Source organism: Aethalodelphis obliquidens, unplaced genomic scaffold, assembly GCF_003676395.1.
Source record: "Aethalodelphis obliquidens isolate GAN/ISIS:26980383/991018 unplaced genomic scaffold, ASM367639v1 scaffold12, whole genome shotgun sequence".
NCBI classification, from domain to species: domain Eukaryota; kingdom Metazoa; phylum Chordata; class Mammalia; order Artiodactyla; family Delphinidae; genus Aethalodelphis; species Aethalodelphis obliquidens.
In genome coordinates this window covers 8461170-8477293 of record NW_020837956.1, presented here as the reverse complement: position 1 = coordinate 8477293, position 16124 = coordinate 8461170, and the positions used below count along the sequence as shown (strand labels likewise).

The window sequence follows — 16124 nt, the reverse complement described above, 5'->3', positions numbered from 1 at the left end:
GCCAATAGCCTTCCAGTACCCATTTCAGAAATCTCTCTCAGAGAAGAGAAAGCAAAATAACAACCTGCTTTTGGAACAAGATCCTATAAATTCCATTGCAGTTCTCAAATTCACTTATTATTTGACCTCAGGTATTTCTTCTACTTCATTGAAATGTACATTGAGATATGAAGGTGATAGCACTAAATGTTACTTTGTGTGTGCTTTCTGACTTCAAGTTTTGGCTTTCTCTTTTTCTTTAACCATATTCTAGAATGGTAGAATATTAAAGATAATATTTGTGTCTAGTCAATGATAATAAATGGTTTGTGGCTTCATGTTACAGCTATTCAGAGTTTTCCTTTTTTTTTTTTTTGACCATGTTGTGAAATGGTGGAATATTAATGGTGGTATTTATGAATAGTCAGTGATCGTGAATAAGCTTTCTCTTACTTTTTTCCTGTCTGTTCAAAAGAATTTAAAATACCAAGCAAAAATTTGGGAACAAAGATAAATAATGGAGTGACTAATGGATGGAAGAAAATTCTGCAGTGCTGTTCACAGTGGCATATTTTAGTTGGCACTGGTGACAGTTTTATAATAATTCTGTACTCTGGTGACAATTAAATGAAGCACAAATGAAAAACATGTGTATTGAAAGTAATTGTTTCTTTGCTTTAAATATCCAGCTTAAATCTCTCTTTTACATTAGGAAAGCAGAATTTATGCTGTAGCCAAATCAGGCATTCGAATGTCTGAGGCCTTCAATATGGAGAATGTTAATAAAAGTAAGTGATTTTGCATGCTGCAATGCAGGTGAACCTTGAGGACTTTATGCTAAGTGAAATAAGCAGTCACAAAGGACAAATACTGTATGAGTCCACTTATATGAGATATCTGACATAGTCAAACTGATAGAAACAGAAAGTAGAGTTGTGGTTACTAGGGGTTAGGGGGAGTAGGGGAAGGGGAGCAGTTGCTTAATGGCTATAGGGTTTCAGATTTTCAAGATAAAAAAGCTTTGGAGATCTGATTCACAACAATGTAAATATACTTAACACTAACTGAACTATGCACTTAAAAATGGTTAAGGTGGTAATTTTATCTTATGTGTTTTTTACTACAATAAAAAATGTTTTAAAAAATAAGTGATTTTGTATTGCCATTTCATTAGCCAAGAACTTCCTAACTGTCTAAAGTCATTGGAAAAAATACAACTTTGCCAACTTCCAGAAAATGCTTTCTGAGGTTGCTGACTTATATTTTAAAATTGAAATTCATGTTACGCAGTATAGGGGCACATAGATGTTCAACTCTTATGTAGCAAATACCTCATGTTTTTACCCGAAAGAGGCTAAAGCTAAGAAACTGTGGAGTTTCAGCTGTTTAAAATTGTAAAACTATTGATCTCTATGTCTTCTTTTTCCAGAGTTTAAAACACATTCCTCCTTTCTTTCTTTTTTCAAAATATTATTATAGAAACAATGCATGTTCATTATGAAAAATAAAACCAAACAACAGAGAACTGTCTGGAATAAAAAGAAAAATTTTTCTGTGGTTCGTTCTACTGGCCCCCTCCCTATCCTACCTCTGATCTGTATCTTAGAGGTGACTATTGTTGTTCTATTCCTTTTCAGCTATCCTCTGTTCTTGCCACTCAGGAAATATATTCTAACCTTTCAATCTGAGGTTCACCTGATAAAGGTTTAAAAGTGACGATGTTTTAACACGTGTCAGTAATAGGTCTCTGAATAGTCAGAGAATATCTTCATAGGGTACTGCTCACTGAATCAGTCAGCAGGTGTTTGTACTCATTTCTGCCCATTGTGAGCTGGATGGAGATGCCAAAGAAATAAAGCTAAGATCCTTGCTCTCAAAGAGCTTACAGTCTAGTTGGGGAACTAGCACACCTGAGGACATAATGAACCATGTAAGAGAGTGTATAATTAAAACTGCCATAAATGCCATAATTCTTCAGGTAGACTGTGTAATGAATATCGTATGTTCATCCAGTTTCTCTTTAATTGGAAGTTTTGCTAATTCACATTCATAAGAAATAGACATAAGCACTAGTTAGAAGGTTTGTTTTCTTAATCATTTTGTTTTCTGTTTCAGATTCTGTTGCAGTGCTTTCCTATACCACATCAGGACTTTATACATCACTGATATACAAGAATATGACAACCCCAGTGTACACAACTTTAAAAGGGGTAACTCATTATTGTTACTGTTAAAGATGTGGGGCTCTTCATGATGAATCAAGGAAACTGTTTAGTCAAGCTCCAGATTCCATTCTTGACATTTTACACGGACTGTCCCTTTAAAGGGAGTTTTAGAAGTTCACACTAGCATATTATTAAAAGAGAAGAAATGGAAAGATCTAGAGAAGATATTTATTTTTATTGGAGTATTAGAGGTCTGATATGCTCCGTTTTTGTTATGCTACATGTGAGTCTCCACCCCCTACATAGCTGTTAATTGTTTAAAGGAAATAGTATTAATGATGTAATGAAAACTCCTAATATAGAAAGATCTTTGTATCACTGCCAGGGTTCCCCTCCTTTGTGTGAAGTACCTAATTAAAATAAATATCAGAAAAAAAAGTAGCATCAGGTATTAACAGGCTTATGTTCTTAGGAATCTTTTATAATTGACAAATGCCTTGCTAATTGGAATTTGGGATTTAACAACGTGACTTTGATAATGGCAAAATATTTTCTTGTATTCCTTAAAAAAACTTATTCCATAACTTCTGGTAAAACATTCTATACCTAAAGGGAGTGGTGACTTTAAGGATGGACACAGGGAGGCTGTTTTGCTTTTCTTCAGAAGGCGACCCAGATAAGCAGCAACCCATTCCTGGATGACTCCTCTGGGTCAGAGGAAGAAGATAGTTCCAGATCCAGCTCCCGGACTTCAGAGTCAGACTCTCGCAGTCGGAGTGGGCCAGGCAGTCCCAGAGCAATGAAACGAGGTAAGGGAGAGTCTCAGGCATACAAGACAACTCCCAAAAATTCAGAATATTTAATGGGAATTTTATCTCTATAATAGGACTTAAAAAAAAAAATCTGAGCTGCCTTCAACTCATAGTGAAAAGAGTATTCACCTAGGACTAAGGTGCTTATATTTTAGTCCTAATTCTCTCTTAAATTCTCTTTGTGATTCCAGACAAGACAGTGGTTTTTTTTGTTTTGTTTTGTTTTTTGTTTTTTACCTTATCTGTAAAAGAGAGATCACTTCGTTATAGGAATAAAGTGAGATACTTGGCTTAAATTAGGTTCTTCTTTTACAGTTACTGTGTGATTTTGGATAATTTATAGGATGGACTTATTTCAGCTAAAATTGTTACACTGCTAAATGGCAGAAGAATATACCTAAAAATGTGGTGGTTAATCTGATATTAAGATGGAAACCAACAAAAACTTACTTTGGGCATGTCTATGATTTTTGTAGATTTTGAAGAAATTTTTGGCATACAGGTTACAGAGAGAGCCAGTCACATTAAATGGCATCTGTATTTTACAAAAGCCTTTAATGCAGCACAGTATGTTGGTTTTCAAACTGTGTTCCATGGAACCCCTAGGTACTCCCAAACCCCTCAGCTTCAACAGGAACTGTTCAGCTCTCATAGGTTTAATATTTTGGGCTTCCATCAGTCCCTTTGCTATATGACCTTGCCCCCTTGACAGCCAGAATCAGGTTATATCACACTTTTGCTCAAAACACTGCAAGGACCTCTTATAAAGACTATAACATGTTATGTGATTCTTTGATGTCTTGGACCTCAGTTCCTCCTTTCTTCTCTCTTACTCAGCTCTGGCCATCCAGACCCTTTAGCTGTTCCCGGCACATGCCATTCATTCCTTTAGTTCAGGACCTTGCACTGATCGTTTGCTCTACCTGGTATTCTTGCCCCAGATGTTCCTTTGCCTCCTCCAGTTGAGACACTGCCTTCTCAAGGAGATCTACCCAGAGCACACCATTCAAATGTAGTCCTTTGCCCTTCTCTAACTGCTAGCTCTTTTTATTCCCTTTAGTCCACTCTACATTTTATTTTTCCATGGCATTTACTCCCTGTTTTTTGTCTGTCTCCCCCGACTAGAATCTGTGTTCCATGAGGGCAGAAATTTCTTCGTTTTGTTCTCTGCTCTGTCCCTAGCACCCTGGGGCTAGGAGCCTGAGATTTGCACTCCAACATTGCCTCTGCCTAGCTGTTTGACTTTGGACAAATCCTTTAATCTGTGGACCTTAGTCTCCTTAGAGAATGAGGGCATGAACCAGGATGATCTCTGAGGTCCTTTGTAGATCTAAATTTCTGTTACTCTTTGAAAAATAAAGATATTACTATTATCACAGCCATTACTTGTCTTAGTCAAATAAATAAGAGGAATAATATAGTGACATTGTCCTAATGTTTCCCTTAAATGTTAATAAACACTTAAAAAATTGCCACATACTGTAATGAATAATGACTTAAGTCCTTGATTTTATTTAATATTTTCAAAATCTCCAATTGTAGTGACTCTCCAAATGTGGCTTGCAACTTGCAAGTTGTTTTCTAAAATGACAAGTGAATTATTGTGAAAAATGCTCCCTTGAATTTTACATTAGAGCTGCTGGCAAATGAAATAGTCATTTTATATCTTTAAGTCTTATTGCGTCTCTTTTATGAAAGATTTTCAAAATCTGTAAACTAGTAGTATTGGACTTGTGTGTCTTTTTTAATGTGATGTTACTTTAAAAATGATTACATGTAAAGCAATTATACTCCAATAAAGATGTTAAAAAAAATGATTACAAAAATTAAGTGCAGTAAAGTGTGATTGTACAAATCTTGATAAATTAAGGTTCAACATTTGTTTGCCTACATGCCAATATGTAAATACACATATTTTTAATCCTTAATAAAAGATATTGTTAGGCTACTGCGTACATTTTATATATGTAAAAATAGCTGTGCTTATAATCATACCGAAATATTATTTATGTTCTTTTAACTTCCTTGGAGATTTGCATGATAGTCCTTATGCTTAAGTTCTGTTTTCTGCTTTAAAGGTACTTCATGGACTACATCTAGTCTAGGAAGGTTTATGATTTGGGATTAGATGTATTTCTTAAGAAACCTGACAGTCAGCATTTGGACCACCCAATTATTAAATACTGACTTGATTTATTTCTTTTTTCATCTAGGTGTGTCTCTCTCTTCTGTAGCTTCTGAAAGTGATTATGCTATTCCCCCAGATGCTTACTCCACAGATGTAGAGTGCTCACAGCCAGAGCAGAAGTTCCCGAAAACTTGCTCGTCTTCCAGTGATAATGGGAAAAATGTAAACACTGAATCAGTTTTTTTTTTAACATTAATGTATCTGTTAGTTTGAGCCTCCAAAGGGAAACTTAAATATTTTTTTAAAATCTCTTTAATTAGGAACCACTGGAAAAATCTGGCTACTTATTAAAAATGAGTGGTAAAGTCAAGACTTGGAAGCGGAGATGGTTTGTTCTTAAAGGTGGTGAATTACTTTACTACAAATCTCCGGTGAGTGGAAATTGCTTGTTATTTAGAACTGAATTCCTCAAACTATAAATCAGACTCCTGATTGATTTTCTTCCATGTAATGCAATTAATTAGACAAAGCATTTCTTATTATGACTATTATAGGTAATCACTTTGCATTGGTTTTCTTCCTTTCATACAGAGTGATGTAATCAGAAAACCCCAGGGCCATATTGAACTTAGTGCATCCTGCAGCATTTTAAGAGGAGATAACAAACAAACAGTTCAGGTACTTTTTTTTCTTTTTTTGTGTCATGCAAAACTCAGTTCTCAATTATGTAAGCTAATAGAGTGGAAATTGGGTGTTCAATTGTTTGTTTATTCCCTTTGGGGGTCAGTTTGATGCCCCAAAAATGTGTGAAACCCTAGGACTTCTTAGTTAAAACTATAATATAACCTGAGTATATGTTAGTAACTCTCCTCTACACTTTCTTTGCCCTTGATCCTTTACACGGTTCTTTCCCCACACTAACCCTCCCAGCCATTTTCTGTTCTCAAACTGTCAAGCTATTTTAGGGGAGGGTTATTTGATAAATGAATTCCCAACAAGATATTCATAATTTAATGTACTATTAAATTCAGAAATGTTTGCAATTAAATAGAGAACCGGAAAATGGCAGTTGTATGAACTTCAGAGGCTGTAACACCAAAGTGGGAAGGATATTGGTGAGCAGACAGCCAGGACAGCCAGGGCTGTCCTGGCTCCCACTGAGTCACATGGCAGAGGTAGCTGCTGACCATTTCACCCACACATAATGCCAGTCTTGCTAGCAACCTTTGTTAAGTTAAAACAAGCAAACAAAAAAAACAAGCTATCGGGCTTCCCTGGTGGCGCAGTGGTTGAGAGTCCGCCTGCCGATGCAGGGGACACGGGTTCGTGCCCCGGTCTGGGAAGATCCCACATGCCGCGGAGCGGCTGCGCCCGTGAGCCATGGCTGCTGAGCCTGCGCGTCCAGAGCCTGGGCTCCGCAACGGGAGAGGCCACAACAGTGAGAGGCCCGCGTACCACGAAAAAACAAAAACAACAAAAACAAACAAACAAACAAAAAACAAGCTATCGAGACAGTTTGGTATGTGTGATTTAAAATTCAGATGCTTTATTTCTGAAATGCCTTCAATAATCATTATTTTCTTATCTTGCTCCTTTGGAGGGTAGAATACAATATTTTATTAGAAAGGTACATTATCAGTGTTTCCAGTAGATAATACCTGAGGACTGCCCAAAAATGCAGAAAGGAGAATCAGGGAAAACTTTGTCTTGGAGCATGGCAGATAAGAAGCATTTGTAGGCTTCTGAAATATTTGGAATTTTTAAAATATGGCTAATTTGAACTTGAGAAATTGTGAATTCATAATATCTGATTACATGTTTAAGAATTCCTCTTCTGCTGTATAGGTTTTCTTATTTTATTTATAATTCATTTCTTCATTTCCATAACAAATAACTTCCCTTTATTTGCTTAAAGTGTGTTATTTTATTACAGTCTGAAATCATTCTGCTCCTCATTTCAACAACCAGGAACCTGTAGCACATTTAAGGGAGAAAAGGAAAATGTAATGAGTAAACAAGATAAAAAATCATGACCCCAAAGCTTAATACTATGAAGAGTTTTAAAGTAAACAGAAGTGAAAAAAATTATTTCAGAAAAAGTTAATTGTCATTCTCACAAAGTGGTTAAAATATGCTACGTGATTTATGGAATCATTTATTTAGAGCCTAGGATTCAAGATTCAGCATGTTTGTTTCCATGTTAGGTAGTGATGTTTGAAGAATGGACAAGGAAGTGCTAATATCCTAAAATCTTCAGAGTTTCCTATCTCTTTCTTATCCCATTCTAGTTGACCACTGAAAAACACACATACTATCTGACTGCAGATTCTCCCAATATATTGGAGGAATGGATTAAAGTGTTACAGAACGTTCTTCGGGTACAAGCTGCCAACCCCCTTTTCCTCCAACCTGAGGGCAAACCAACGGTGAAGGGATTGCTCACCAAGGTGGGAACTCTTATACATAGCGGTATCCCAGGCAGCGATGGAATTAGCCCCCGATCATAAAAAAGTGGGCATCAGAGAATATAAATATTGAGTATTTATGTTATCTTGGGATGGGGAAGAGTGTTTTAGGTATGATACCAAAGACAAAAACCATGAAGATGAAAAATGGTAAATTTGACTACTCTACATAAAAAATGTAAATGTTCTTGGGAGTTCCCTGGCATTCCAGTGGTTAGGACTCTGCTTTTCGGAACCTCTGCCGAGGGCCCAGGTTCAATCCCTGGTCGGGGAACTAAGATCCCACAAGTTGTGTGGCACAACCAAAAAAAAAAAAAGTAAATGTTCTTACCATCAGAATTTCTCTAAGCAGAATTTTTAAAAGACCGATGAGAAGCTTTGGAAAGGTATTTGAACATGAAAAACAAGCTTTTTCTAATCAATAAGTAAAGGATAAATACCAGTGAGGGGAAGGAACAAAGGACACAATGAGAGAAAAGTAGAGATAGTAGAGAGAAGAAATACAAATGATCAATAAACATATGGGGAAATGTTCTACTATCAATAATAATTTTCTTAAAAAGCAAGAAATAATGGATATTTTTAAAAAATCTGATCAAGGGAGGACCTCTTTTAAAAGTATGAAATGCAGTATCGACACAAGTTAAGAAATTTGCTAGTGAGTTTATTACTTTAGAAGGCAATTTGGCAATATCTTGACTAAAGTGTTTACTCAATAAATATTTTTGAGTGAACAAATGAATGAATGAATATTAAATGTTTTATGAACATATATACGTACCCTTTGATCCAGCAATCTCAGTCCAAGAAATTTATGCTTAGGAAATTATCTTAATTTGCATAAGATTTAAGTATGAGGATGTCCATCACAGCATGGTTTTTCCTTTCCTATTTAAAACAAATGAGATATAATTAACATACATTGAAATGCAGATCTTAAGTGCAGAATTTGATGAGTTTCGACAGATATTTACTGTCACTCTCTCAAGATACAGAACATTTCCATTACTGCAGAAAGGTTACTTGCACATCATGGTTTATAATAAAGAAAAACTGGGATCAACTTAGATGTAGAGTAGAGCATAGTTTTAAATAAATATTTATGTAATCAGGTAATGCTTTACTATGCAGTCATTTTAAATGTTGTAAAAGAATGCTTAATGTTTTAGAAATAGGTTATGGATGTATTGTTAGGTGATAAAATAGCATATTACCATAAATACATAAAAATGGTTGTTATGCCATTTTTGGTAAACATGTTTGTAGAAAAATGTCTGACTAAGAAATATACTAAGGTATATTAGATATCTCTGGGTGGTTTTTACTTCATTTTTGCTTAGTTCTGCTTCCTAACATTTTTAGAATGAGGAAGTATTGATTTACGCTAAGATAAATATTATTTATAAATTTTTAAGAGTTCAATTGGTCACTTTTAGAACAAAACAATAAGATATTTATATGCAAAATATTACCCACAAAAATAACCTCTACGTCATCACTCATCACTCATGTGCTTTATTTATGTAAGAGGTGAAAAATTTAGCTGTAGATGAGCTATGCCACCATGTAATTTATACTTATTATTAATGTGGGAATGTAGGTGGGTGCTCTTCAGTAATATTTACAAAGACTGGAGAAAAAAATTGGAGAAAAAAATTACCAATACATTCAACAAAGAGATGCACTATGTTTTTTTCCAAAACATTACATTACCATGAAAATGTTTTTTCAGTTACTGATGGGCTTGAGAACTCCTTGGTATTGTGCTGATATATGTTTTCCAACGAACACAGTGCCACTTTAAATCACATTCTTATTCTAATTCATAGTAACTAGGTGTCCTCCTGTTTCAAGGGCTATGTTTATGAAACCCTTAAGCTTTAATATGATCTCATGGCTAAGGGTTTGTTACTTCTTTCACAATTAGTGTTTTTTGTTTTTTTGCTTATTTTTAATTGTTGGCATGGCTTGTCAGTTTCCACTCCTGTTACATTTGTGCTGTTCCCTGCTTCCCATTTCACAATTGCATTTTAAATGAGTATAAGTTGATGTGATTATCAGATGACTAAACCATTAGAATTTATAGACAGGATGCTTATTAGGTTTCCTTCCTACCATTTGTGAAGGCTTGTCCACCCCCATATTTTCACCTGCAAAGCCTTATAAGAGAAAAACTCATTCTGAGTGACTTGTTCTGAGCTCACGTTCAGGCTACAATCCCAGATATGGCAGAGCAGCATTTGAATACTTTGGAGGGGAGGAGGCTTTTCCAAGTTGTCACACTGTTATTATTAAGTACAGAAATATGTAGGTAGATATTAAGAACTTGACTAATTTGATTCTGGACAGTCACTCTTGCAACTTTTAATGCTTTGGAAGAACATTTCCTATATAAAAATTCATTTATTTTTAAAATATGTATTGAGCAGTTACCACATGTCAGGCAATGAGCTGCAGGGTATTAAGATGAATAGGCCACTGCCCCATCCCTCAGAGAGCCTCATATCTATTGGGAAAGAAAAGGACGTCCACATATTTATAATGATATATATAAAATACTATTGTTGACATGCATCATAAGGTCACAGAGAAACCTAATTTAGACTGTGGGATCAGGAACAACTTCTCAGAGAAGATTTGCCTGTGCCAAGTCTCCAAGGAGGAGTATGAATTAATTTTGGAAACGGACAAGGAAAGGTATCCTGGGCTAGAAAACAGCACGAACAAAAGACACAGTATCTCAAAGCAGTGCCACCTATGTGAAGAGCAAGTCCTTTGGAGAAAAAGTTGGAGGGTCCTGATCATGGAGGGCTTTTTTGTCTTGTTAAGGACTTTGTTCTTCATCCTGAAGGTGTTGTGGAACCCTTCAGGGTTTGTAACAGGAACATGGCTATATTCATGCTGTTAACAGATTACTCTGCTGAGAGGAAGATGAATTTGTGGGAAGCAAACTGGAGGTTCTAAGAACAGTAAGTGGAAGTGGTTTTCCTCAAGAGGATGGGACTCTGAACTGGTCATGGGGAAAGAGACCAGAGGGTGAATCTGAATAATGTTAGGAGGCAAAATCTTCCGTTAGACTGAATTCAGCGACTAGGAAGTGGGAGAGTTAAGGATGGCTGGGTGAAAGACCATGCCAGATAATAGAGAGCTCAGAAAACAGGAGCAGTTTAGGATGACTAAAAGGTTATTTGGGGAACTGTCAACGTTTAGAGCTTGTGAAGACACCTGAGTTAAGAAGTCCAGCAGGCAGTGGCAACACCAGTCTCCATCAGAGGAGAGGGCTAGGGCTTCCCTGGTGGCGCAGTGGTTGAGAGTCCGCCTGCCGATGCAGGGGATGCGGGTTCGTGCCCCGGTCTGGGAGGATCCCACGTGCCACGGAGCAGCTGTGCCCGTGAGCCATGGCCACTGAGCCTGCGCGTCCGGAGCCTGTTGCTCCGCAGCGGGAGAGGCCACAGCGGTGAGAGGCCCGTGTACAGCAAAAAAAAAAAAAAAAAAAAAGAGGAGAGGGCTAGGTTGGAGAGAACGATATGGGGAATTATCATCATGGATATGATAGTTGAATCCACGACAGTGAGAGAAATCACCCAGGAAACTGTGTAGGGTGGGAAGAGCAGGGGACTGTTGATGGGACACTCGGGTTCCCAAAATTTGAGGGCACATAAAGGTGATGTATGAAGAGACCCTGGAGAGTAAGTCCTGGAGGCCAGGGGTGGAGTGGTTGACAGGGAGGGAGTTATCTGTAGTGTCAGATGCGGTCAAGTGCTAGGGCAGAAAGTGCCTTGTGGTATGTTGAACAGTAACCGGGTGATGGGTAAGTGCAGTATTGAGTGTGGAGGACTGTCCATACTTTCCGGCACATGAGAAAGAATCAAGCTGGGAGGGAACATGGTGTCAGGAGAGGCACTTTTTCAGATGGGAAAGCCATACCTTGAGTTTCCAAATTGAAGGGAGGAAGCTGGGAGAGAGAAGTGGGAGGTTAAGAACAAAGTCCAGAAGAAATGGGTGATCGGGCATGGCGGGAGGGCACTGTGGAGGGGCTGGACTTGCAGAAAGGTGAGGAAGGATGAAAATACAAGTTTGTGGAGCAGTGAGTGAAATCATGTCTGATGTCCTCGGTTTTCTTTGATGAAGATTACTCCAGTGGACAGTTCCATGAGAGTGAAGGAAAGGATTGAGAATAAGGGAAGTAAGATATACCCAAGGACAGATAGAAGGATTGATTTACCGAGGGCCCACCTGACTTCAGTGATTTGAGTTCATATTGGTTATTCTTCTCTAAGATGCTCAGAAATAAGAGCAGAGACTTTACATTGTAGTGATGTGAGGATAGTCATTTTTTTCTAACATTTTATTATGTGAATTTTCAAATATGCAGAAAAGTTGGAAGAGTATTTTACAGTGAACACTCATATTCCCACCACCTAAATTCCACAATGAACATTTTACTTGCTTTATGCATATCAAGATGATGATTTTTAAATCATTCTTTTATTATGGGCACTTTCAAACACATGTGAAAGTAGAAGGAATAATAGAAAGGACCTTCATATATTCATTACCGAGTTTCAACAATTATTAACTATGGCTAATGTCATTTCTTAAAACCTCCCGTAACCTTCTTTCTCTTCCTACACGCTCCACTGGATTACTTAAAAACAAATGGAGGTAAAATTTTATTGTGTGGATTTGTTAGAAGCATGGGAATGCAACATAATCACAGGTTTTAGAGCAAGAGTTGTTTTGTGATCAAATATCAAATTCAAGGTTGGTGGAGAAGGAAGAGAAGCCAGGAGGGAACTGATAAACTGGAATAAAATGGAAGGGTTGGAGGACTTAAAAGTTTTGAATGAGGTCAAAGAATAGGAGTGGTGTGAGTAGGAGGGTGGGAGCTGGGGGGAGGTTGGGATCAGAGAGTAGAATGTAAATTTCAGAAGTGGAGCAGTTCCCAATGAAGGAAAAAGGACCAGGGTGTGGCCAAGCGGATGAATGGCAAAAATGGAAGGATAGCAAAGGTTTTTAGAAATGAAGAGAGCAAGGAACTGTGAGTTAAGATTGTAGGGAGGCAGTACAGCAAAGAGGCTAGGGCAAGAGTTCAGGGGCCAGACTGCATGGGTGCATGTCCTGCCTCTGACAGTTGCCACTTGTGTGACCTTGAATAGATTACTTAGAGGCTCTGTGCCTTAGTGTCCTTTTCTGTAAAGTGGGAATAATAATAGTGCCAACCTCACAGGTGCTGGGAAGATTAAATAAATTATTTAAGCATGTCAAGTGCTTTAGAACAGTGCCCGGCACATCATAAACATGCGAAAAGTGCTAGCTATTATTATCACAAGAGTTTTACCTAGATGCTGAAGTCAGCAAGACAGGTGGCAGGATTTGTGGTGGAGAAGGCTACAGGCGTGAAAATATAGGAGAGGGGAGAAGACCATGGGAGCTTATGTTTTGTGTGATGACAAAGGCCAATCAGAATATGATATACTATTTGTCATCAAAGTTTCAGAGAGAACTGATATAAGTAACTTTGTCATGGATGCAAGGTAAAAAAATTTATTCTTTCAACTACTTAGTTCACCAAAGCCTTGAGGTTTGAGATTGTCTTTAAATCTTTGTGAGGATTCTTCTAGTGTAATTTGTTTCATTATGATTTTTTCAGAATAAGTCAGAATTGGAAGAAATCTTAACATAATCAGATGTACATAAAAAGATAGACTATGTTTTAAAACACAGCTTTTACTGTAAGTTGGCAGAAGTCTTCATTAATTTGTAGTTCCTCAAAGGCACACATTGTTCTCTTTAAAGATAAATCATTTCAAAAGTATACTCTCTATAGCCAGATGCATTATTCTTCAGTTTTGCTAAGACTCCTTTCTGGAGTTTGTTTAAAAGGAGAAAAAAAAAGCTGCATAACACAAGCTATTTAAAACTTCCAGGATATTCATCTGTAAATATATGTTTCTAAATTTAATTAAACCGAAACATGTCTTGCCAAATGCGACATTTTGTTTTGTTTTTCCTCAAGCAACATTTAAATCCATCAAACTGTTAGATGGTGGAGTTATTTGTTTGCTTAAACCATAGTTTTGAAAGCCCAAAGGCTGGCTGCATTTGTGGGTTTAAACGAAACATGTGTTTTACTTCTCCTTATGCATAGTGAGGAAGGAAGCATTTATTGAGTAACTACTAGTATCCTTTATTTACATTTTCTCCTTTGGTCATCACAACAGCCCAATGAATGAGGTGTACAGTAATCCCATGTTAACGACAGAACTTGGGAGGTCAAGTCAGTTGCCTGAGGACATCATCCATCCAGTATGTGGTAGAACTGGAATTTAAGCCTTGGTCCATGTGACCTCAGAATCCAGGCCTTTTCTACTGTCGTGACTTGCTGACTGTAAAATCCGTTGTGGCAATAATTTATATTCTTCTCATTGTACAACTGTCAGAGCAGTCCGTTTAAATGTTATGTCATTACAAGGGCCCTGCAAAATATGTGTGCTCCCCACCCCTATATGCTGCCCCTTCCCCAGTGACCTCTCCCCTTCCTCGCTTAGTCTCAGACACATGGGCACACACCGTCTCAGGACCAAGGAAGCTTGCTGCTTCCTTGCCCGGAGTGTTCTTTTCTCAAGTGACTGCATAGCTCATCTGCCTCCTCCAAGGCTTGAATCAGTGTTGGTGATGCCTTCCTGACCACCTTATTTTAAATTGTAAAACACGTCCCTCCTTCTCCAGGCACTTCCTTCTCCTTTCCTGCTGTAGTTTTCTCCTTCGTATTTATCACCATGGGCAAGCATGACAATGGAATGTTGGGCTTTCGTTTTACCGGCCAGTGTCTTGGTTTCCAGGTGGTGGGCCACTCCAAATTGAAGCCCACTCTAACTATTGCAGGAGAGGGTCAAGCCTCAAGGCAGAAGTTGGCAGGGCTGCCAGGGTAGTGGGATTATAGGGCAAACTCAACCAGGCTCACCACATTCTAGGTCTGGGGCAACAGAGCCTATTATCAATCTTACCCACTGATGGGAATGGGGTTCTTGGTGTTTTTCTAGGCTTGAGGGTGTAGCTGGGACTGTCTGGCAAAGATCTTCAATGCCTGTACCTGGGCAGAACTGGGGCAGAGAGGAACTCACAGTGAGGATCTTCATAAAGCTACCAAATGATGAAAAACCTGTGGTATTCAGTACAAATTTTGGTAGAATGTCTTCCTCCAAAAAAACCCCCCCCAAAAACTAGGCTTTTAAACTCCTTGTGTTCTTGATGAAGATATGTAGCACGCTGCTGGGTTAGTTGTCTGTCTTCCTCATGAGGCAGTGAGCTCCTTGAGGAAGGAGACTGTGTCTCATTCATATCCGTCCCCCCAGTATCTAGACTAGCCTCTGACTATTCAGAGTCAGGAATCAGATTCAGGTTCCATCCCAATCACTTGACATAGTTCCTGACATGTAGGAAGTACTCAATATGTAATAATAGCTTTTAGTATTATTATTTTACAATTTTGTGTGTATCCTTCTGGAGAAGGTATCAAATGTGTTCAGTGTATTATTACTCTGGAAAAGGCATCAAATGTTTTGAATGATTGAATCTCTTACATTTTGGAAATCACTAGAATTCTTAGGTTTCAATCTTGTTTCTAACATTAGAGTGTTAACCCAGAGAGCCCCACAGAGTTATTGGAAATCTATGTAATATAAAAACTATGAAATATACTTACTTGTGAAACTGCATCTTTGAATCCTTAGTCCTAGGCATAGTACTTGACATATAGTAAACATTCGTTAAATGTTGAACACCAAAGCAAAACATACCATGCTATTACTATAATGGGTAAGTTTTAAATAGCATTTGGATAGTCTAGTTGGAATATCACTTATATCTCAAGCAAACTGGACAGCCGAACAACTTCAAATAAAGTGTATAAACTATACTTTAAGGTGTCAGAGTTCTGAGCTACATTTGTAATTCTTTGAAATATGATTTCAGGTAAAACATGGCTACTCCAAGAGAGTCTGGTGTACACTTATAGGAAAAACATTATATTATTTTCGTAGTCAAGAAGATAAGGTATGTATGTATTTTTAATATGCTAATTAGAGGAATTTTTTGTTTGTTATGGCTTCAAGTTTTCCCTTTCACTGTTCTGTTGCTAGCTCAAACTTCAGAATTTTTGATAAGGTTGAAATTTTGCATAAAATTTATTACTGGGCTTCCCTGGTGGCGCAGTGGTTAAGAATCCGCCTGCCAATGCAGGGGACACGGGTTCAAGCCCTGGTCCGGGAAGATCCCACATGCCGCGGAGCAACTAAGCCCGTGTGCCACAACTACTGAGCCCACGCGCCACATCTACTGAAGCCTGCGCACTCTAGAGCCTGTGCTCTGCAACAACAGAAGCTACCACAGTGAGAAGCCTGCGCACCACAATGAAGAGTAGCCCCTGCTCACGGCAACTAGAGAAAGCCCGTGCACAGCAACGAAGACCCAACACAGCCAAAACTAATAAATAAACAAAAATAATAAAATAAATAAATAAATACATTTATATTGTTTAGGGATTTTATAGCTTCATAGCTTTCCTTAATTT

The 16124-nt window shown here is 37.8% G+C and overlaps 1 protein-coding gene across 8 annotated transcripts in view; it reads left to right on the top strand.

Annotated features, from left to right (window-relative positions):
- Positions 1-16124, top strand: part of PLEKHH2 (pleckstrin homology, MyTH4 and FERM domain containing H2) — a 107833-nt gene that overhangs the window by 48968 nt on the left and 42741 nt on the right. For all 8 annotated transcript variants that reach the window (XR_003434058.1, XR_003434057.1, XR_003434059.1 and 5 more), the window contains 8 exons: positions 692-767; positions 2095-2189; positions 2809-2953; positions 5170-5306; positions 5405-5515; positions 5676-5762; positions 7373-7531; positions 15527-15607. Coding sequence is in view for 5 of the 8 variants with exons in the window: in XM_027113251.1 (XP_026969052.1) it covers positions 692-767; positions 2095-2189; positions 2809-2953; positions 5170-5306; positions 5405-5515; positions 5676-5762; positions 7373-7531; positions 15527-15607 (891 nt within the window). In the remaining 3 variants the exon portion in view is untranslated. The remainder of the gene's footprint in view (positions 1-691; positions 768-2094; positions 2190-2808; positions 2954-5169; positions 5307-5404; positions 5516-5675; positions 5763-7372; positions 7532-15526; positions 15608-16124) is intronic.